At 41.4% G+C, this 24,195-nt stretch overlaps 1 protein-coding gene and 1 long non-coding RNA gene across 3 annotated transcripts in view; one reads left to right on the top strand and one right to left on the bottom strand.

Annotated features, from left to right (window-relative positions):
- Window positions 1-24,195, top strand: part of LOC108887948 (uncharacterized) — a 45,252-nt gene that overhangs the window by 536 nt on the left and 20,521 nt on the right. Inside the window, exons 2-4 of one of the 2 annotated variants that reach the window (XR_001961717.2) lie at window positions 9,749-9,948; window positions 14,830-14,899; window positions 17,667-18,991. This is a non-coding gene — a long non-coding RNA (uncharacterized LOC108887948). Of the gene's footprint in view, window positions 1-9,748; window positions 9,949-14,829; window positions 14,900-17,666; window positions 18,992-24,195 lie in introns of those variants that run through there. The other variant, XR_007814314.1, reaches the window with a different exon arrangement.
- The window catches only part of nhsb (Nance-Horan syndrome b (congenital cataracts and dental anomalies)), a 51,628-nt gene continuing 27,910 nt past the window's right edge, over window positions 478-24,195 (bottom strand). The window contains exons 2-12 of the mRNA XM_051074541.1: window positions 11,791-11,943; window positions 11,561-11,697; window positions 10,957-11,004; window positions 10,643-10,687; window positions 10,491-10,535; window positions 9,723-9,915; window positions 9,302-9,433; window positions 8,985-9,137; window positions 5,410-8,592; window positions 5,047-5,170; window positions 478-4,844 (exon numbers count right to left, since the gene is read on the bottom strand). Coding sequence (XP_050930498.1) covers window positions 4,211-4,844; window positions 5,047-5,170; window positions 5,410-8,592; window positions 8,985-9,137; window positions 9,302-9,433; window positions 9,723-9,915; window positions 10,491-10,535; window positions 10,643-10,687; window positions 10,957-11,004; window positions 11,561-11,697; window positions 11,791-11,943 — 4,847 coding nt within the window. The 3' untranslated portion in view covers window positions 478-4,210. The remainder of the gene's footprint in view (window positions 4,845-5,046; window positions 5,171-5,409; window positions 8,593-8,984; window positions 9,138-9,301; window positions 9,434-9,722; window positions 9,916-10,490; window positions 10,536-10,642; window positions 10,688-10,956; window positions 11,005-11,560; window positions 11,698-11,790; window positions 11,944-24,195) is intronic.

Here is a 24,195-nt window from a genome sequence, read left to right as displayed (position 1 = left end):
TAAAACCACGTAAAAACCACAGAAAAATACTCCTTATAACTGCAGAACCTTGTAGAGAATCGTTACGTTTTTAAGTTACCTTCGTTACCAAAATAATTCATTGATCGTCGTCTGTACATCTAATGATACAAAGCAAACAGGTACTGCTGATACCTAATTCGGCGTACTGTGAAGTCTAAATGAAGTCTCAAGCCCTTATTTATTCTTACTTGACTGGAGCCTATTGCCTTTTTAACGAACGTAGTGTTTTAATAAGTTTTTCAATTTGGCTAATCTGAGGTGGATTTTGTTGAATGTTGGACGCTTTGGAGACAGAATCTGCCCTGCAGCTTCAGCTCCAGGAGAAACACTGGTTGAGATGAGACTGTATGAGAGATCTCAGTCTATGATTGAGACTAAAACTAGACAACATTGCCATCTAGTGGAGAGATCGTCTCAATGCACTTGTGTAGGAAATAAAGTGTCACACAAAAAGCCTTCTGTTCAATGCAATCACATTTATTGGCTTTTTTTTCTATGCACAGTTACTAAGCAGCCTAATGAGCTGTTAAAATGAATTAGATATAGAATAATGAAATTTTCACAATGTTGTTACCCGCCCCCCCAAAATAAATACAAGACTGAAGGTGTTGCACAGCTCCAAAATATACAAAGGCTTGTAAATAATCATGTAAACTTTGAAAAAAAAAAAAAACTTTTTTGTTTTTAATCTTTTATTGATTTATTTTACAAAAGAAAGAATTTGCAAGATTTTTTTCTTTAAAAACCTATTTACAAGTTTATACAAAAATACAAAAGTGATTCAAATCTGTTAAGTCCTAGCTACTTTTAAACATGGAGCTTTTTTTTTTTAAATAGTTACACTTTGTCGTCAACGTCTGTATTTTTTCTGTTCTCCGTCACATATTTTAAAAGTCTGTTTAGTGTTATTCCATACTGTACACCTTTGAAAAAAAAGTGGTTGTTGTCACACTTCCCTTTAGGGGAAAATTGTGTGCAGACATTGGAAAATGGGTTGAGAAAAAGAATCTATATCTAACTAGAAAGGTGATAGATTCTTGTTTTGTTGTACTCCCGAGCTGCTGAAGACAGCTTTGAGAAGGCTAAATGAGTGTTAAACTAGAGTCTGCATGGCAACCATAGTTTGGCTTTCTAATCAAAGTGTGTCAATCAGTCATCTGTTCACTACATTTACAACTAAAGGAAACAGTTTTAAAGTACCTCTGTAGCATCACTGCCAATACAGGTACAGTACGGAAAAAACACACTAAACAAATACTTTGTGTATTTATGTATTTAAACTTTTAAATGGTATTTCACAGAGTCACATTGCATTTTTCATATAATACTGTATCAAGTCTACAGATCTGTTTATTTTTCATTATTCAGTAATAATGTTTTGTGGGAGTCAAAAAATTCTGTTATGGGTCAAAAATAAAGACAATGACTTTCTGATCAGATCAAACTAGATTTTGCATCTATGAATGGATATTTTTTCCATTTCTGTGTTTGTTTGTTTTTTGTACATTGTATCCAAAGCAGCTTGTCCAGATATGCACTTAAAACTGAATCAGCAGTTTCTCCTTGAAAATATTTCTCTCACTCCAAAACTCCCACAGCTCCAGCAAGACTAGGACCCAGCACCAAAAGTGTTCAGATTCTCCCTCCCCGACAGATTCAATATCATTTTCTTTACAGTCTCTTATACGTATGATTGTCCAGTGAGTAGATATACAGTACAAGATAAACCCCTGTTTGTGATCACGACTATACAGAACAGAATTAGCCAGACAGTTTGTACATCTATAGAACACACTATTGAACTTGACATTTGAATGGAAAATACAAAATCTTTTCTTGTGGTATGGAGACATCCCTCAGATAAAAAATAATGATATGGTGGTATCCTTTTCTTCTTTTTTTCTTTACTTATTGCATGCGATAGAAAAACACAACAAATAAAACAATGAGTAGGAACGAGTGCGCTTCAGCAATATGGGTATGACGAATGTGAAATTCTTATAATCAGTTCACAGCTTTGTACTCTCTCCATCTTACACAGTGTCAGTTCTGCAATTCAGATTCGCTGAGTATCAAACAGTTGTGTTTTTGTTATCTATCTATCTATCTATCTATCTATCTATAGCATTTACAATAAAACAGTAATATGCTTGCTGAGGTATTCACAGAATACAGTGAATGGTTTCTATTGAAGTACGGTCTCTGAATGTAAGAAGTATATGTGTTGTGTTTGCTGTGGTAGGCAGGTGAGAGTTCAAACTGTCCACTGATGATAGTTTGCTTCTGTCAGCACACTGGATACTATACATGTGTAGTATTTATTGGAAGGATGAGAGATTTTACAGCACACTCTAACCCCGGTATTGGATAGTAAAGGCTGCAGCGATGCAACAGATGCACTGCTGAATTTTAGATGTTGGTGGTAAGTAGTCCTTTCCTCCTCTTGTCTCCTCTCTCTCAGATTTTGTGATAAAGTTAGATGAGGGTAAGACAAAATGGCATACACCAGCCACTGGGTTGAGCTTTCACCTGTCTAATGCTACTGGGTCAGTGCAAATGAAGGAGAGGCAACAAGGAGAGGAGAACAGTGTACATTGTTAAGATTCATGTGTAATGTCAGTGAAACCTGTTCTTCTTTGCTACACTCAGCTTGAATCCCTATAAAATTTCTGCTTGTTGTTCTATATAGATATGACTTTTTATATTCAGTACAAATATACATATGCAATTTCATTATAAGATATATTTTCTTTTCAAGGAATATTCTTGAATAATCATGAAGTGCAAAAGCGAGGTCAGTTCTTGGAAACCTTTCCAAATTAACCTCTAGTCAAACCGATTGAGGACCTTCTAAAGCATTTTCACCGTCTTCACTCAATAGTAACATTAAAACTGCTTTGAAATGCACCTTTTCCACTTCAAGTCAGCACAGAAAGACTGGCCAGCAGCTAGAAAAGCTTTAATCAGTCTAAACATACTAGAATTCAAGGTTGGTTTAAATAAGCATGTGATTGAATTCTGGTGGAACATGGCACAGGTCCATGTGTATTTGCAGAGACTTACAAATGCCCTGCTTACAACCACCTCTAGTAGAGAAAGGCCACTGTGCGATTGTCCAAAATTAGCCGGTATCTTTGAGAAATGGGCCCCATCTAAGTGTAAGCCCTTGCTCCTTCTTGTTAGACACTCAAATCCAAGACAAATCAATTTAGATCACTGGAAATGTGGTACAAATGTCACTAAAACCTTTCACAGTGAAAGTGAAAGTGATTAGTTATTCTTATAATACAAAGGAACCACAAAAATGTTGACAGAAACCAGAATCCAGGGGATGTTTCCATATAGGGTCATGCAACATGGTGAAACTTTATCATCATGTTCTGAGGCGTAATTTTACAAAAATACATGCATCATGTTATCTTTTTGGATATAATTTATGTGAAGAAATATATGATTGACTCTGTGTGATATACTCTTTATGCCAGGTCTGCAGATGGAAATATATAGATAAGTTGGTGCTGTGTTGAGATATTGTTAGTAACTTCCACAATGAAACAACCCTTGCTTGTTGACAGGAATATTGAGAATGGACTCTGGGAATTCAGGTTGATGCTTTGGGCACCAAAAGTTCAAAGAATATTAAATTTCATAAGAATTTTAAATTTTAATAAGAAAGCAGTTCCTCAGTGACGCACACGCACCCACACCATTCAAAACACAAGAAGTAGAAATATCAGTGGATATTGCATGTGTTTTCTCATGCACACGCACATTGTCCATATTCCACAAAATTTCTTTTTTCATCATAACCAAATGTTTGGGTCAGTTTTTTTTGTTAATTTTATTTTTAAAAAAAGACAGTTCAATCAAAATAGGTTTTAAGTCTTGCTCTTTTAACTATGAGGGAGCTATTCTTTTGATAATACAGTATTTAGATATATCCTCAAAGTTTTCATAATCATCCCTTTATAATTCAGTATCTCACAACACTCTCTGACACCCTTAAATAGAATGAATCCAAAATTGTTTTTTCTTTCTTTTTTTTTTTTGTCTTTTTTCAGATTTTGTGTGTCACAAGAATTACACTATTGGCCTTTATGACACACCTACCCAAGATTAGAAAAGTAGAAGGAGCCATTTCAAATGTAGGACACAGCTAAGAATAAAGGACATCTCTCATCGGATGGTTTTAGGATGATCTGTCATCATGGGGGCTCCCATCTGAATTCTCTGTCTCCCCCTCTGAAATGGCTTGCATGGGGGCTGTGTAGAGGCGACTGCGTGTACTGTAGCGACTGCTGTTGGCTACAGGGGGGATCCGAGAACGTCCCTGTCGAGATGCAGCTGACATAGGCAGGGTTTTGGGGGTGAAACTCTCAGAGTTGGCCCTGGGAAAAAGGCCTGGTATCTGAATTGGGTCTAGGCCAGAAATGGGGGGCTCCTGGAGTGTGGAGGGTTGCTCCTCAGCCTGCCTAATGGGCCCCTCCTGAAGGGACTCCCCTGGTATTTTAGGAGTGATGGGGCTCTTCAGAATCTCTGTGGCTGACATACGATAGCTGGAATCAGACCTGCTACCTTTCTTCAGCAACAGGAGTTTAAACTCCTCATTGGATGTGGTTGATTTCTTGGCGCTGCGGTAGATTGGCACAGGGGCTCTTTGTGACCCAGTAGCAGTGGCTAAAGTGGCTGGGATGTTAAGAGGAGGGGCAGGCGGGATAGTGACAGTGGAGATATTTCCAGGGGTCACTGGCACTGTAGGGCAGAGACGAGACTTCACGTTTAAGTCTCCTGAATCTTTACGGCCCAGGACCTTTCTTTTGGATCTAAGTGAGGAAATCACAATACAGACCTAATTAAGATTTAGATAATGGAAGATACCATAGACAAATAGATAAAAGTAAAAACACTTTGAAATAGCTGGATTATCACTAAGATATGACAAAATAGCTATACATTGCATACAGTACATTGACAATGTAGACAGAGAATCAAATAGATAGAGCAGCAAAGCAAAATTTGCAGCACCTGTGTATCATGGCAAACAGGTCCTCAGTTGTTCGGGTCTTGTTGGGTGATGTGATAATAATGTCATCATCCACTTTGGTGTCATCCGTCAAAGGGGAGAGTGAGTTATCACTGGGTGTGGAATCTGCAGCAAACAACATCCCTATCACATGTCATCTGGTTGTCTGGTCATTTAGCATACAATTGGTGAAATAACCACCCTTTAAAACCTGCTCTCCATTCATTACTAAAGGTCACTGCTGATTGACTAGCTACTGTTGCAGTTGTTTTAGTATAGATAAATGGTGGCATGTTACTGTGTTGTTCTGTTGTTTTTACAGAAGACTGCTACATCTGCTAGTTGAGTTTAATTTACAAGCTTACCTTTACTGAAGTAATCCTCTGTGTCAGGAGTGGTGGAGTCATCTTTGCTTTCCTGTGGCTGCTGCTGATGGGCACTTCTGGTAGCACCTGATGTTGCTTCCTCCTCCTCTTCCTGCTCTACTTGTCCTCCTCTCCTTGCATCGCTGATTAGGTAAGGATGCGATGTCTCCAATGTGGTACCAGGCACTTTGACTGGACTAGCCCAGGGCCCTGAGTCTGAGTGGGATCCCCCGGCAAATTCATACGCTGGAGGTGGAGGGTGGTCCGATCGCATTCCTCCTCTTGTACATGCAGCCCTCGGTGGCTCTTTCACCTGCTCCTCCTCCTCCTCCTCCTCGTCTTCATCATCATCATCATCCTGGGAAAACGAACGCTCCCCCAAAACCCTAAATTCAGAGTGTGCATGAGTTGAGTGCGTAAGCCCTCTGAACTCTGTGTGTGAGTGGATATGTGTGTGTAGATCCACAGGCGAAGGGTGGGGAGCACGTGGCACGGGCCGATGCAAAGGTGAGCTGTCCTCGGAGAGATCTGATGATGGGTCCATCCGGGTTCTGAAGGCTGTCATAGCCCAGAAGGTTCCAGGTCCATAGCGGTCCTGTCTGAGCAGCAGGCTCTCGTAGGATGGAGGCCCATCAGGGTGGCGGCCTGGGGGAGGCGGTTGTGAATGTTCAGGGGAGGAAGTGTGGTCATGGACTGGGGGTCTGGGAGGTGGTCTACGAGGAGGGAGAGGCCTGGTGTTAATAGGTGGTGGAGCCAGAGTAGAACTACTAGGAGGACATTTAGGTCTTGTAGCAGTCTCTAGTCCAATTGCTGTTTCTTGGTCTGTAGTTGTAGCACTGTCCGTAGATTGACTAACAGAATGGAGCTGCACTGAACGAAGAGCAGATTGAGTTATCGCCAACAGATTGGAGTTAGTAATTGCCGAAGCAGAGTTTGAACTTGGTGGCGGGTTGGAATTTGATGCATCAGGGGCCAACAACTTTGTTCCAGTGGCTAGCACATTTGCAACTCTGTGCTTGCTATGGTGGAGCGTGTGCATGTGGTGCGTCCGGTGGGATAGTGTATGTCTGACATAGCCACCATGAAGAACATTGAGATCAAGTTGAGAAGGCGGAGGTGGGAAGTCTGGGTCTCTCTTATAGCCAGAGGAAATGGAAACTCCATCTCTGGGGAAGTGCTGCAGGGAAGAGAGAGAAGACTTCCTCTCGGGCACTTTAGGCTTCCTCTTGCCAGTTGAGGGAGACAGAGGTCCTGGGAAGAACGCTGCTGAAGATGAGGGCAACGTTGATGTTGGAGTCTCTGATTGGCTGGAATAGCCACTTGATGGTGAGGCCAGGCCAGCCAGCTTCTCAGGTGACCCAAGTTTGAAGTCCCCAGGTGGTAAAGGTGGACTAGTTGCCCTGGTCTCTGAAGCCTGGGGATTGGCCTGGGTTTGTGTTTCTGTGGAGGAGGAAGAGCTGTCTGGTGACTTGATACACTCCATGACAGTGGTGCCTGTGGCTGTGCTTGAGTTGGACATAGACGTGTACTCACCATTGTTGGACTTCAGCTCAGTGTTGTGAAGCCACAGGTCTGCATAGTCAGATTGTACAGCACCTTCATCTTTAAAAGAGTGTGTGTCTGCAGAGCTGAAGGACATGGGCTCTACTATGTCCACAGTTTCACCCAGTCCCATTCCCCAAGTTCCCAAAGGCTCTGCCACGAGACAAGATGTTTGTAATGGTTCTGGAGCACCTCCAAGCTCTAGCTCCAGTTCCAGCTTCATATCTGTGGAAGACAAGGTGAGCTCTTGTTCACTAACCGTCTTTGGTTGATCCTGATCTGCCTGGGTGTCCGTTCCAACATCAACACTACTACTGGTCTCCTTCAGTGAGGAAGTCCGTTTGGGTGGTGGAGGTTTGACTTTCGGCTTCCTCAGTGGGCGACAGGTTCTCCCCAGGGTCATAGTACTTGCTCTGAAGTCTGCTGAGGGCTGGGTGTAACCTCCGTGGGATAGTGGTGCTGCCACAGTGTTGGATTGATTACAGTCAGGTCCTGGGTCTGCATAGTTATACATGTATCCTCTGTAACTCTGATTACACTCCCCAAAATTCACAGAAGAGGAGTAGAAACCCTCTGTTTCACATGGGTAATGAGAGCCAGGTTCTTTTTCAGTGTTGCTGGTCTTGTCATGAAAACAGGTTTGGTCTTCTAGACCTTGTTTTGAGCTGTACTCCTGGACCAACCCATGGCTCTGGCTCAGGTTTTGGGTCTGGTCAGGGTCCTGGTCCGGATCAGTCTGATCTTGATCAGGAGGGTATGTCCACTCCCCCTCACTGGCCGTACTGACGCCTGCATCATCCAGTTGGTCTGTGGCCGAGGATGTGAACGAGCTTGACCTGTGGCCCTGGCCCTGGGGTCTGAGGTCAGAGTGGTATGAGGGATCCAGGGAAAATCCCTCATCAATGGCATTGGGCACAGTGTTGAGAGACAGTTCTGAGTCGCAGTGGGATGAGCCTGTCAGTGGTGGCGAAGAGGGCGGGGGGATGGTTTCAGATGTCTGAGAGGGGCAGGTGGAGCTGGAACCACTCCAGTTCCCACTTGAAGACTGGTGGTCCTCTTTGTGGTCCACATGGCTGCCAAGGACTCCTGTTGTAGACACCGAGTGAATAGGACTGCTGAAGGTATCTGAACTGGATGAGATCTCACAGCTGCCCATGTCAGCTTTGCGTGGCAAGCGAGAACGGCCCCTCTCCATCCAGCTATGCTCTGGGCTCCCTCCTCCTCCACCCCCTCTGTCTCTTTCCCCTGATCGCTGCAACCTTTTTAGGCTTCCAAGTTGCAGTGGCTCTGGAGCTGCCTGGTCATCTGTGCTCTCTTCCTCATCCTTCATCATCATCATCTTCATTCTTGGACTAGGGCCAGGTGGGATAAAGTCCTCTGCTTCATATGGTGACAACTCCTCGTCTTCATCATCATCATCATAATTGTCATCATCATCCTCATCACTGTCCATCAGACGGCCACCCTCTCGCGGGAGGCTACGAGAGCGCAAACGTCCACCGTGGGCTGTAGCACTAGTGTATGTAGAGTCTGACTGGTCACCCAGGGAAGAAATGTTGCCTGTTGAGTGGGACAGAGAGGCAGGAATTCCCTGGTGGCCACGTTGAGCTCTGATACGTCTTCTTGAGGGTGCAGCTGTACCTGAAGATGGAAAGACAGGAGAGAGAGAGGGGAACAGAGGAAGACATTTTTTAATCCAGGTGGATGTCCACCATATGGACTATATGAGTAATTTGAATTCCAGTTTGATGGATCATATTTGAAGATGAAAGTATACTAGTTTGATAATATTGGCAGCCTTTAGATGTGGTTGTACTGTTCAGACTTATCAATGGCAGCTGTCTGAGAATGAGTAGACCCAAACATCCTACAAATCATCGTAGTAATGCAAAGTCAACATTGTGTAATTTAACCTATAGCAGGGACTTATAATAACTCCTCGTCCTTGTCTATAGGACAAATATGGGAGCCTGAGAGACTAAAAGAAACTGCAATAAAGAACCAAATATACTTGTCAATTCTCAGAAACGTACATGCTATAAGGAAATCATCTGTCTGGCAGCCAGAGTCACGAGTGTGATGGAGGCGACCACTGATTGAGAGATCTTCCTGACAGAGAGAGAGTTGGTGCGGGTTGGCATGGACGATCACTGTGCGCTCTCTTGCTACGGGTGATTCATCTGAGTCTGAATGCAAAGAGACAAAGCATGTTGTGTGTCTGAAATATCATGTACAAACCTTTTTCTTTAGAGGATATAGGGAAATATGAGCAAAAGCTACAAAATGAAGGCCCATACAGTAAAATACCCCTAAAATTTCTATTGATGAGCAGGTGTGCTCTATAACATACCCATGTCCTGATGTACTCTTTTGGGTATTCCTGTGATAGTCTTCCTCCTCCTCAGCTTCCGTCTCCTCTGAAGAACTGACTGGGAATGGACTAGAGAGCAACGGGCACTTGCTTCCCTGTCAAATCCAACTCCTGCAATAACAACACAGAGGCCATAAGCCACATACAGATATATAGACTATTTAGTACAGTAGAGGGTAACAATACACGCTATATTGTTTATTTCTCACAATCTTCCATCTTGCTGCTCATTCCCACAGGTCTAGTGGTTAGCCTTACTGATTTTCATACAGGCAGCCTGTTTTAACTCCTGATTGCTTAGTCAGTTGTTATCACAAATGTGTCACAGTTTGATTGGTTTGATCCTCACCAGGGCTAACCTTGCTCTCTCTTAATTTTCCTGTTTTCTTCTTTATCTTACCTGTGACGTTGATGGGGATTATGCAGGAGGAAATGGCGTGAGAATCAGCAGTTGTCTTCTGATCTGATGGAGGGACGTTTTCCTTGGACCAGTTTGTCTGTTTATCCTGGGTTGAGGAAGTATTGGGGGCTGAGGCCTTGGCTCTGTGGCCTCCCAAGACCTCACCACCTTCACCTTCCCCTGTCGAGGTAGCCTGGAAGAAGCCAGAAGCAGCATTACATATATGGTAGGTACTGATGCACGTTTCAGTACATAAGTTACTTAGTTGGACAAACTCAAAGAAATTATTTAGATAAATAACTCCTGAACAAGTAAAATAATTAGAGGATAAACAAAAAGTAAAAAAAAACAAAAAAACACAAATGTTTGATACCTTTCTATTCCATGGGATGAAGATGCAACCCTCAATAGGGTGAAGTGAGTAAAAGCACTCAAACTATGAACATAAAATACAACAAAAGGAAAACAAAGAACAGATGACATGATATGAGTAATCCAAAAGATTAATTTTAAATAAAAGAAAAGTCAAATGGTGAGGGATGAATGAGACAAATAATGTTATGTTTTTCCAGTTGACTCTCTGTAATGTTCTTATTAAATCTCACATTGTCCTATTGTGTGCCTTAATAGCCTAAAACTTTGTTTTTTTGTTTTTACATGTGTTGATGCTATTTTTTCAAATGTTGCCCTAATTGACAATATCTTTTAATAACCACAAGAGAGTTAAGTTAAAATGTTTGTCTGAATAAGTCCGGTATAGCATCTTACCTTTCTTTGGATCGTCTGAATATCTGCTTCTCTCCCCGGCTTCTCCTGTGGCAGCAGGAAAACATGCACATACAATTATTGTTCAGAGTGCAAACACAGTTAAGAGAAGATTTTTAAAATTTGTATGACCATGTGTTAGTGAATTTTCTCACTTTTCTCTGTATGGTCTGGATCTCTGTCTCTCTTATGGTCCTCTCCTTCAGAGGGTTCAGAGAGAAAGAAACAAAGGTAAATGGAACAGAACATACCTATAATGTATACTGATATCCAGTTAAAGGTATCAATATGACCACATAATAAAATTTAAAAAGTGGTTAGATTGGAATACTACTGTAGTCTAATGTTACATGAAATCCCAGACACACAGTGATAACTATACACACAGGTGAATTTAACATACATAAATCTTGCAGCAGGTGCTTACATATTAGACATTAACAGACACACAGACAAACTTCTGTTTTACCTTCCTGGGTTGATAGTCTAACTCTCGCTCCCTCTCTGCTCTCTCTTGCTGCATGGCAACATCAGAATGAGATATGGTGTCACTTTATTGAAACGCATATTTCATAAGAATAAAAGGTGTCAAAAAGTACAGAAATTATCACATTTTGAATAGAAAGAATAGAAATGTAGTTAGTTGATGTTCTGCAGAATGTGACTGTAGTGTCTTCCTCACTTTCCCATATCTCATTCAACATGCAAGTGTCCAGTTGTTTAGTGATTTTAAAGTTAGCTTTGTTTACATGTTTGAGATTTTTGCAATTCTACCATGTAGCTGAGTCTATGACATTTTTATCACATTTTGGACGACATACTATATTGTGACGTTTTTGTCATATTTTGTGTAAATTTCCCCATTGTGGGACTAATAAAGGATTATCTCTCTCTCTCTCTCGTCATGTAAATCACATGAGCCCAAAATTTATTGGCCTACAAGTGTCAGCTGCTTGATAAGAGCTACAGTCATATGTGATATTTAAAGAAAACCTTTTCTGGATAATTGCCCCCTGATTAATTGATTAGTTGGTGAGTTGTATTTTCACTCGTGTACAGTGCGTTGACCTTACCGCTCGTGCCAGGCGACTCCTTTGTTGCCGACGGATGGTGTGTGGTGAGGGGAAGGTGGGCATGGGGGGCGCCACTGAGATAGAAATTGTCACCCTGTTCCTCTCCCGACTTGTGGACCGCTGGCGCTGTTGTTCGTCTGTGAAGCCGAAATGCAAACATGAAAACTCAGAAACCATGTAATTTGTACACAGTACAATGCAGCTTTGCAGACTGGATCAGCCTCTCTCACCTCGGTGCAGGGCTCTGAGACTGAGTTGAGCGTTTCTGTGTAGCTCCTCCAGACATGGTGGTCGGGTGCAAGGATGAAACACGTTGTGTTGCTGGTGCCATGGAGCCTGGTAGTGAACTGACAGCTTGCTCTCTATGTCCAGGTTTGACACAGCTAAAAGAGGAGACAGACAGAACATGTTAAATGGAATCTCTTTGATGCCTCTGGCATAAAATGACATTTTAACATACTGTAATAACAACCCTTTTGCACATAAACAGAGTTGTTCTTTGTTATTTTACTGTTTTTTTTTTTAATGTAGTGTTTTGATCAGAACTTATATGTATGGTTCTATATATACCATATAGTAGTTTGTGTGGGTGATTTTTGTTAATGTGATTATCTAATTTAAAGAAAAGTGTTTTCTTATGTGTATATGAACAGTATAGTTTGCGTTTCTTTTATTTGAGTGTTTAACTGAACCCAGATCTTGCGCATTAAAACTTGCATCAATAGATACCTAGGAACTTTTTAAACCTTATAGATCCATGGCCACAGGACTAACTAGACCAACCTGACCCCCAGTCTTCCTGCTTTCATTTAATCCTATATGTACTGTGGTCTGTTACTTTCAGGGACTAATCAAGAATACATTATTACTCAATTTATGTTTTTCCTTTAGCCCCAGAATCCAAACAGTCAAGTGTTGGAACACTACCTGCCCCTTGCTATACTCAATGTCTGTTTGTTTGATTAACACATAGGAAGAAACAGTGTGTCATCGTGACTTAGATTATAATGGCGTTAAAACCACATTTGACACATTTTTTTAAAAAGATGAATATTATAGTATAGTAGAAAAAATACAAAAAGATGTCATTGTTGCTTTAAGATATAACTCTTAAGTTAGGACATTTCTATGCCAGCTCTCTGTGCCTGTTCCACAAGCATCAGGGAGAAAACAACCCTGGAAGAAAACTGCAACAAGCTGAGATCCAGACCAGGTTTTACAACTTAGCAGAGGCTGCACTTTCAAGCCAGGCAACACAGGAAAATACACAAAATAAAGGAAAATAATATCACAAGTTCATATGTAACTTTAGACACTGATGTGAACAATACCACAATCCTCAGTCTTAGTGGTACATTTTTACATGAGACAATGCCATGACCTGCCAGCAGGTGGCAGTTAAACCCACCCTCACCCCTGCAACTCTGCATACAACAGGAGACCACTGTAAATTTCTCATCGTCCCCAATATTTATTGCCATTACTGCCAAAATGTATTATTATCAGATAACACATAAACTCTACTATCATGAATGATGTACAATTGAGAATCTCTAACTTTCATTTCCAAAGATTAAAACGGTTGATTATCAAAGAGAGAGTCCTGTGATTATCCGTCTCTCTTATCTGCTCTCAGAGCCCCTTTGGCTTTTATTATGAATCCTATTTCTCCTCTTTTAACTCGAAATTCAAAATGCAATTGTGCCCTTGAAAGCCACACTGTACATCAGTAACCAGGCAACCTTTCATTGCTCATCAAGGCTCATATTCACCTGCAATTAAATCAGCAGGCTCACATCAGCAGCATTTGGACAATTTAAACTACAAGGTTAAAGGAGCCAGAGGGCCAGCTCATTCACCATAAATACAATATTTCATTTTTATGCTTTCTGCTCTTAAGGCTGTCACACACAGATGAAGTTATTTTCTTGTTTTGCACATCGCATCTTATGTCTTTAACATTCATGCAGATAATTCTAAATATAACCAAAAGACTTTACAAACCCACTTGACAGATGAAATAGTTTTAATTGTAGTGAAAAGAAAACAGCGACAGAAATTGTAAGATTTTCTCGATAAACCTGAAATGATGGGATATTAAAGTAAATTCTGGGAGATCTGTTGTTGTAATTATCTGCTCATTAAACTGACAGATCGGCAGAATCTACAAAAAACATGCCTTGCCATTTTATTGTTCCTGGATGTGAGTGGTAATTTCTGTCATTAAAGTGAGAAAAAGAAGGATGAAGGAAGTAGAACATTGGAACAAAGGTGTTTCTTTGAGAACAGTCTGTAGAAGGCGCTCACCTAGTTGTTGTGACACAGTTATATCAGCAGATTTGTTACTGTGCCTTTCCTCCCTGACAGCCCAGTGGTTCCCCTGATCTTTCTTCTCATTGTCCTTTCTGTCTCCTCCTACTTTGTACTTTTACGCATCCTCTCATCATAATCATCAAATTATGCTTTTGTTAAGACTGCATTAGTTAGCAGCACATTCCCTGCTGTTTTAACCTGCTCACGCAAAGATGAGTTTTATACTTAAAAGTTTTGTTTTTCAGGAGAGAAAATTATCCCCTTCAGCCAGTGAATTTAGAGTGTCAAAATCCACACATAAATCATTCTGCACACTGAAGCTCAAACATCCAAGCAATAAGCAAGTAGAGGTGAGGAGAACATGAACATGTACCTATGAAGTAAAAGAATATTGTAGAATACCTACATAGCAAACAAAACATCTGCAGAGTTCCATCAGATGTAGCTTTAAAGTCTATTGCCAAGTTGAAGAAACAACTTCACTAAACAAACGTGTAAAAATTACTATCAAACATTAAACGTGTGGTCCACACAGGGTGCATCAGTGTTTCTGTCTTGAGCACTTGGTCCAGTATGACAGCCTCCCTCATGACAGGAACTCTCAGAGCCCCAAAAAGACCTCAAAAAACATGGACAATTTCCAAAAAATTATCCTCAAAAAGTGATCAGTAACATGTAACAAAATCAAAATCAGTTTTGAGTTTCTCTCATCCCCACTTGCCTCTACTGTCTTGCTCATATTGCTGCTACTTCACTGGCATTTGTCTGTAATGAAGTTTATGCTGGGAGTTACTCATCGCTAATATCCAGGACCAGCTAAGACACAGCAGAGTACACACAGCGTACACACTCATCTAATGCACACTCTGTATTTTTTGCTTTTTTCTGTCTTTTTGTCCCACTCTTCCTCACTGTAAATCCTCCATCTCTGCCTCCCCTCATCCTGAAATCTGCAGGTGCAGCGTCAGCAACTTGCAGTGTCATCACCAGGACTTGTATGCCAGCTGCATCACGAGAAGAGAGGAGGTACAGTAAAAAAAAAAAAATGCAAAAAAAACTAAATAAATGCAGTGCAACATAGAAATGAGAGTAATGCAGCAATTCACAAGGACCAAAGATGACACAGGGAACAGTGCAAATGTTAATCGTTAAGCTGTGTAGGAACTTTGTGCTGAAAGATGTTTGATTAAGGGGTGGATCAAACAAAAGAGAAGAACTAGTTAACAATTTCTCTAACTTTCAGAAACCATCAGTCTGACATCTGTGCCCAAGTGTGGCTATGACAAAGTAGACAGTGTTTGAATATCTCTCTCAGTTATAATTTTTCATTCTTTACACAGCTATTTCTATCACTTTTAATGTGAACAAGTGAGTGCAACACTATGAGTGTCTTCACGGAGAGACAGTCTGAACATTTATGCTGTTTTTCCCTTATTTAAATGTATTTACATATCACATTGCTCTCAGTGACAGCTGTCTTTGCACTCTGCCTTCAAATGTGGCCATTGAAATGATTGTAAACAGTTACGCCATCTGATATTATTAGACTGCATGTGTTCAAACTGTCATGGAGTCCCACTATTCAGTCTTTTTTGGGAAGCTTTTGCCCAGGTTTACCAGAAGTTTATCAAACCAAACCAGGGACTTAAAAGTAGCTTAAATGCTACTCAGGACACATTAGTCTAAGTCCACAAGTGTAAACTTGTTGTGTTGAACTGCTGCTTTTTTGCAGCTTTTTTACTTTGGATTCCCCAAAGTGCTAAATAAGTATAGCTTATTTGCAACAAATAAGACAGAACACTCTGTCACTGACAGAACAGTCTGACTGATCATTCATTCACCAGGCCTTTGAGTATTTTTCTGCTTAAGCACTGTGAAATCTAGAGATGATGGGCTAAACTAACAACTGGGCTGAACTAACAACCATGTCAATGCAAAGGTTTGAAATGTGTGATGTACAGTTGGTGAGTTTTTGGCTAAACTGTAAAAGTGCCGTGTGGCTCATTGGTCTAATTTTCATTACGTTGTTGATGTTTTTTTTCCTTTGGTGTTGATTGATGTGGGATTTATAGTTTCTGAGCTCCGCCAACTTTTAGGGAATAAGATGGGAAATAGAAAGGAGATGGAGAATTTGAAATAGAATAAATCCTCACAATAACTAGAAGATTCCATAATTTTGTGCTTACAACATGCAAACAGAAAATAAAACTATGGTGTGAGAGTCAGTAGCAGACCAGACCACAGCAAGCTAGTGAACAGGTCTGGGTCTTTTGTTATGCTCAGAGGACACACTATATTGTAAAAAAAAAGAGCTGTGCCAACAAAGTGTAAAAAAAAAAAACATCTCCACATGTCACTGCTTTAATATTGCTCTTTCTTGTACAGCTATATAATTTTGTGTCTCTCTCTCTGTCTCTCTTTCTCTCTCTGGTCCAGATGTGAGTGAATGTAAGTCATTAGGAGAGAATGTATTAGGGTGTATCTGGGTCAGGCAGCACACTCCCTATGGCAGTAGCTGCAGAATCTTGTCATAGTAGACAGCTGTTATATAAGAAACACTGGCTGCCCAGTTCTGCAGAAGAGAAACTGCACACTGTTAGTGGATCTGCAATGGCTGAGCAGTCACATCATGCACACCCTCATCTCATCAACAGCAGTAATATATATTTTCTTCACAGTGTATAAATTGTTGTGGCTTTTGCAAAAACATTTTCAAGAATATTAGTTTTACATTAACTCCCCACTGGCTGATCACACGTGGAATACAGTGGCCGACAAAACACATCATTATTAAAGCCTTTCAAAACCTTTGAGGTTAATGCCTGTTTATCACCTTGACTTTTCATTGAAGCTATACGTATGATAGTTAGCTAGTAAGTTGTTGCCATTTTGGCTTAAAAAATTACAAAACACTTAATCCATAATACAAATTGTTCATATATTTTTACAGATTAATTGGCTGTTAATTTCAGCTTCAGATGTTTACACTGTGAAATGAAATATTAGTAAAATATTCAATCTTAAGACTTTGTTTTTATGGATGCACTGTTATATCACATTATGTGTATCCTTTTCTACAAAGTTTTCTAAAATTCAGCCTGACATATTTGATATCTTTTGAAACTTTGGGATTGGGTTGAACACTTTTCATTACACACCCACAATTTAATTCATAATGAAACTTAATGCCCACAACAGTGTAGTGTGTGATTTAACAATGATCAGTTAGCTAAAATAGCATCTTATTGAAAGTACACTGACTGTTGTGATTAAGTCTAGCACAGCATAATGCAGACAAAATAACAGTTTTTTTTTGGTAGATGACAGTGGGTTGATATTGTAAGATCACATTTCTGTTTTAACTAAAAGGAATTTAACAGTATAAACAATGATAACAGGATCTAAAAATATAGGAACCAGTTCTAAGGAACACAGTGATGCAGTTAGAGATCGTACCTTTGGATCGCACAGGGCTACAGCCTAAACCGAGACAAGCCAAAGCCATGGTCAGCAGCTGTCTACTCTCTCCTCTTCTTCCCCTCTTTTTTTGTCTCTGTTGCTCCTCCCCTTCGCCTTGTCATCTATCTCTCAGTATCGGCACATAATTTACTCCTGCAGACCTTTCTAAAACATTCCTGTGCAAGTCCAGCATCCAGACTTGCAACATCTGCAGACACCGACCCTCCCCCCTGCACCTCCTCAACCACCCACCCACCTGCTGTCCCCACTCTCTCTTCTCTTCAGCTGACCCAACACTGTCACACGAAAAGAAATATATCTTCTTTGTCCATAGGATATGGGGGACGCTTCGCTTTGGCCCCGCTAAGAGCTACACCGCACTCACAAGGAGTGATGCACCTGCACTTCATCACAAAATGAAACACTTCCCTGTCCCATCTCTGTTGTCTCTACAATTCACCCCCGTCCACCAGTGTCAGATGGTAGGATCCCGCCTGGGCATGGCCTGTCCCTGACCGTAATCTCTTTATGATGCAGTAATATGTAGAGAGTGGGGGGGTGGGGGGTTCAGCCACAAAGAATTAATGTATTAATCCACCCCATGCTGGGAATATGTATCACGTGCCTAGTCCTTCTATTGCTGCCACCAAAGAGTGATGATCTAAGAGTGTGTATGTGTGGGAGAACACCTGATTTTGTGCTGGTGTAAAAGTGTTAATTTTTACAGTCAAATAATTTTTAAATGTTACATAAATGAGGAGGAAATCTGAAACTTTAGGCCATAATTTGAAAGCAAATAAATCTAAATATCACTCCGTGTCCGCCTCAAGGAAGTTAGTCTTTGTCTACACTGATTTCTGAGGAGTCAACATCCCCATGTGGTGGCAAAATAAACAGCATGACGCACACACACACATGCACAGACAGAGACAGAGAGAGTATATGAGCACCCTGCCTGGTAATCTGCTGTAATCTGGGGCTCTGGCAGTTCACTGACTTTGGAGTAGGGCTGGTGGTGCTTGGCAGTGTGCTCGAGTAGCTTTCAGCCTCCCGCCGTGGCTGGGAAAAACACAGACGCCGAAAATATCTGAACACACATGCGAACCCACCACATGTCTGCACACGCTTCATCAGCAGTGGTCAGCATCAGCACAAACAGAGGAGGTTGTGAATATTAAATTTATGGATGTTTCTTGTGGTTTGCCTCAGTTATTAGTTAGTTACAACAGGTTTCCTAAAGAGGACTGCTGGGAGGCCTTTAATGGCTGGGGATCCCTGGGGTTGTTTGTCAGTTGTGGTATTGAGTGATCTATGAAGCATCAGGGCAAGATCACAGACCTTTCCACTGTAAATGAACTGTATCTTAACCTGAGCCTCTTGGATAGGGCCCTAATGGCTTGTCCTGCCTGAGGAGCTTAGGCCAAATCACTTAATCAGTATCATCTTTTAAATCACTTAAAACACTCTTTTACAGACTTGCTTTTATGTAGAGATCATTCTCAGTTGTCTTTATATTTCACTTTAATTCCTAGTAGTGTTGATGATAAATGAATATTTATATTTATTATATTTCTGTAGCCTTCTGTGTGTCTTTATATTTGTCTCTATATGTTTGTCTCTATACTCCTCCCTCACAAAATGAATAAATCATACTACCCCCATTCCCTCTCCTCATTTCTCTTGTCCCAGCTGCACACCTGCGCTATTGTTAGCCTCCCTCCCCCTCCTCACTCTCCCCGTTCTGCCCCTCTGACCTGTGCAACATTCATGTTTTAACTAATGGTTTGAGGCCCGTCTGTAAGGGCTAGCAGAGGTGAGTCACAGTGTCTGACAATAAAGCCAAAAGTTTTATTTATAGCACCCACCACGTCATAGTAGGCCCGACGAGCCAGAGAAAATATCAACAACATAACAGCAGGTTAAATGTTCAAGGGATTATTTCCTGGCTCTGCACACACTGTTTACCTAATATTAACAGACTCCACAGAAAGTGCTCCTGTACTGCCCCTCAGTGGCACAACATGAGCACTACACAGTCCGAGACTGTGTGTGTGTGTGTGTGTGTGTGTGTGTGTGTGTGTTGGGGGGGGCTGAAAGCTACATCAGTGAAATGCTGGGTGGATTTGCAAGTGCTGCCATATGCTTATCATATAGTTTCTATATGTTAAGACTGAAAGATTTACCCAAGGGATGATCCAACTGAAAAATAAATCAGCCAAAGCGCACATACTGTACAACTGTGCAGACATTTCAATAGTGAAAATAAGGTCACTCTTCTTAGAACAATATTTTCTTGGTTAATTTCTGTGCTACAGATGTAGTAGATTGCTAGACTGCTATTCTCCATATTGGTTTAAAGGAATAGTTGAAGAATAGTTTTGTGAAATATTTTCTTTCTTTTTGTTAGATGAGAGAGATGATACTGCCCCCATGTCTGTCATGTCATGTGCCTACACCTCAAGCAGCAGGAGTTCAATCTTTCATTATCTCATGTTGTTGTAGCACCCCCTCTCCTCACTCAACCTTTTTGAGGCTTCTGTATTTCCCCAGTTCTCATCAATATTGCAGCATTGTTCCTAAAGAGGCAGTAATCAGGGAAGGAAATATGGAGAGTGCTTATATTCTATTCTTTTTAGTCCATAGGAATTGAATAGTGTATTAGTTTGGTGACAAGAAGATAAATTAGCATGAATTTATGAATGTACACACAGAAGGGTCATTGGGGGTCTTTGGGTTTGGATTAAATGTTATGCCTGGTAAGTGACACACTGTACATTCGTCTGCTTGCATAAGTTACTTAGTATGGATTTTAGTGACTAACACTGATGGCTGGAATAGAACAAACAAATCCTTTGCTTCTCTCTGTTTCTAGCCACACTAACAACTGCTTCAGACCACAGATCAGATAAATGGCATCCTCTGGCATCCTCTGACGTGAAGGCTTTTCTGGGTTTGGGACTCTATATGGCAGCTTTAACACTTTTTCTTTTTTTTTGTTTTTTTTCTTTTTCTTTTTTGGGGGTGCATGGCCCCTTATAATATCATTCTATAATACCTGCCTTACACAAACTCAGTGAGGCTGAGTGAGTGAGCAGAGAACATAATTGGAAAAAAAGGAAACAAACAGAAAACTATTTCTCAGCAAAGAAAAATCTGACAAATGAAATACTGTGACGTAATTGGATGGTGTAATATATTTTGTTCTCTTGTCTCCTGACTGATCACCAATCACAGATACAGAACTGTGACCGACTCTACTCCTTTGGGTCACTCACAGCTTTCTAAACCTGTTTTTCAGGTGCAGCAGGCAGCTGTTTCCAGCTTAAAAAGCGCTTAAATCTACTGTAAAGTACTTGCCTAGCACCAAATGGCAGATAGACACTGTTAGCGACTCCACGTAGTGGAGAATGTAGCGGCTAGGAAGCCAGACATTTCCCTCACAGAGCTAAAAGAGAGTGAATAGCGGACTTGCATTCCTCAGGTCACCAGAAACACGACATGAATTCTAATGTTGCTCTGTATCTGTTAGATGAGTAACTAGGTAACTGTTTGCTAATGAGAAAAAAAATACAGCTTTAATATAACAACATGCAGCAGTGTAACAGTAGTTAAGCACTACAGCAGGTATCTTGTTTTTGTTTCCCTCTAAAAATAACTTCTGATATTATCCCTGTATAGACCAGCAGCAGGAGGGTGGGAATAAATGCCACTATCATGCCAATAATTATTGTGGCGTGAGTGTGTGTTTTCATATTGTTTTCTATGTGTGTGCTTGTCAAACAGGCTTATTATTCTGTTATTCTGCTTGTGTGTGTGTGTTTGTGTGTGTGTTGGCGTGTGTGTGTGTGCATGTGTGTGTTTGCAAATGCTTCAGCCATGTTGGTGGAATGGCACAAGACAAGCCATCGCCCATGTTATTTTTAACTGCGTGTCTCCATGGAAACCGGCACATATGCAGGGAGGGGGTGATCTCCTGCTGTGCGTGTGTTGAGGAAGACTCTTACTGCTGGTTGTAGTGTGAATGGGTGTGTGTGTTTACAGGTACCTGCACATCTGTGTGTGTGTTTGTGTTTGTTAGTTGTGTTTGGGTGGACCTTATTTGTGAATGCAGCCTTTCAAATTAAAAGCATATATTTTTACATTATTATGTTACAGTTAGCTCTGCTCGAGAGAGACTCTGATACACAGTACATTGAGAAAGAGAGAGAGAGAGATGCAGAGAAGGGAAGGGAGGGGAAAGGGCTTCTGAGGCAACTGAGGGAACACCAACATGCTGTACCTGACGACAGGAGGAGGTCTGCTGCTGCTACCTCAGCCTGTGAGTTCACTAAACACATCACCTACCTGCCTTGCCTCCTATGTGCAAAGGAGCTATTACTCAGCTATCAGTGAATTATTGATATGCCTTTGTCTACTTTTCTTAAAATCCACCATTTAAGAACTTATGGCTGTAGTGATCAGTAGATACTTCTCACTCCAGGGGGGAAAAAAAATCAACTGGATGCAGTTATTTTGGTCCCATGTGCCTGCCATCATCAATACTGTCTGTTCATTATTTCTAATCAATGGATCAGTGACTCCACAGTGACTAAGACGTTCCTCTGGTGTTGGATTGTGGGGGGAGGTTTATGTTGGGTGAGGGCATTCTTCTATAGCTTTAGAAGCCATCCAACAGTTATCAACTGAGTGAATGTAGTCGTTTCTATGGAAACAACTTAAAGATTAAAGCTGTGAAGAGCGAGAGCCGTGCCAGAGTGATTCCCATAATGCCTTGTGCCTGGGGATCTCAGGGAAAGAGAGCGAGAGAGGGAGAAAAGAGAGACCGACAGAGTGAGACACAGAGGCAGAGGAGGGTGTGTGTGTGTGTGCGTGCGTGCGCCAGTGCCAGTGTGTGTCTTTGTCAGCTCTAGAGGTGCCATGCTACAAATCTCCACTCTATTGTGACAGCCCACATGACCAAAGACTCCAAATTCAGCATGTATGTGCAAACACGCAAATACAGTACGTGTGCACACTCAGAGAAAAGTATTTTTGTCACATAGAAGGACCTTGCATTGACTTACATTTATTCCCTGGGAACTTATCCTAAACCACAATATGCCTACCCCAACAGTCAACCTAACACAAACTGAAATATAACCTTTATCTTAACCTACCAAGATTAAGTATTGTTACCTCATGGCCCCACCCCTACACTCAACACACACTCTTGTCCTGTTCCTATCCATAGTCGGACTGGCCATTAGGCATAATCTTGGTGGCTGCCACATCAGTGTCATTCATGGTGTGTATGAGAATGTGCTATGTTCATGTTTCAGTGAGTGGGCTCACTGGTCAGTCTGGCCAGATCTTAGGGTTCCTCCACCTGCTGAATCCCATTTTAACCCCCGGGTAGCTGGCTGACATTTGCTAGTTAACACTAAACATGACGTACAGATGAGGCAGATGGGAATGTTATTAGTTTTGTAGGTACTTTGTGAGGAACCAAAGCTGAAATTTTCATCGGATGATGGCACTAGAGGAAAAGTAAAGGGTTCACAAAAGTCATTCACTCCAAATTTCAAATGTAAACCTGCTACAGCACTGGATGAAAAGTCAGGGGATCACCAAAGTCAAAGTCATTAAGATTCATCCTCTGAGAACCATGAATGCCCATAAAATTCCATGGCAATCCATCAAGTAGCTGTTGAGATATTTTTAAATCTGGATCAAAGTGGTGGATCATCAGATGGTCAGGTCGTTAGACTTCTAATGCCTAGAGCCTAGCTGCTAGCCTGGCTAAAAAGACTTAACCCTAAAATTTATCAGTTTATCTTGTTGGGACTAGCCCCAAATTTGTCCCCAAATGGATAGTACGTCTTCATAATGTGACTGTGTATAGCACATTTTTGTCCCCAAAAGTATGTGTTATACAAGTGCATACCTTCATAAGCATCATTGTCTCTAATTGGAGCCTTTTCCTCACTCTCACACACTCCCTCTCATTTCTCTTTTTATCCAATCATCTATTTGCATCTTTTCCTCTTTTGGATTTAATGTATGTGCCTCCTCCCCATGTCCTCCGCTCTCTCTGCCTCTCTCTCCCCTCCCCCTCCCCCTGGGTGATGCCAGTGCTGTTGTCAGGCTGGAGCTGAAAGCAGCCAATCGTGTGGCTCTGTGCTGAGGAGCTCTGGGGTGATGTTAGGCAGTTTCATGCTCATACGATGAGCTTTGCCAAATGTAGGTCATGCTTCTCCTCTCTCTTTCTCTCTCTCTCTCTCCCTTTCTCTCTCTCTCTTCTACAAACACACACACACACACACACACACACACACACACACACACACACACACACAAACCTCTTCACCCCTTCACAGATGCACACATACATGGACAACAGATAAGGAAGTGTGTTTTTTCATCGTATGGGTACACACACACAGCCACAGATACACAAAGGTGTACTCGCACAGACACACATACAGACACGCACAGAGTCTGTCCCTCCACACACTGTCTCACACAGGGTGGGGTGACACTCTGCTCGGTGGTAACACTCTCGGCTGTTTGGTAACAACTGGTGGGTCTGTTCCCCACAGGACAGACGGCTCTTAAGATGTCGGGGTTCTTTCTCTGCAGCCAGTCTTTCCACTGATGATAAAAAATTGATTACGGAGTAAAATCACACTATGAAACCAAAAAAACACTCTTGCCTCCTCCTGAACTCTTGTTGAACTGCTTCTGTCTGTGCTGCAGTATAGCACAAGCAGGATTATGATGTGAACAGCAGCTATAGGAGCCAGCAGATTATATATAGATGGCAAGTCAGAGACCTGAAGTGAGCAGTCTGACTGGATTTAGAAAACAATGCAATGAATATGAGA

The sequence above is a fragment of the Lates calcarifer genome, linkage group LG2, assembly GCF_001640805.2.
Source record: "Lates calcarifer isolate ASB-BC8 linkage group LG2, TLL_Latcal_v3, whole genome shotgun sequence".
NCBI classification, from domain to species: domain Eukaryota; kingdom Metazoa; phylum Chordata; class Actinopteri; family Centropomidae; genus Lates; species Lates calcarifer.
This window is presented reverse-complemented; position numbering and strand designations above follow the sequence as displayed.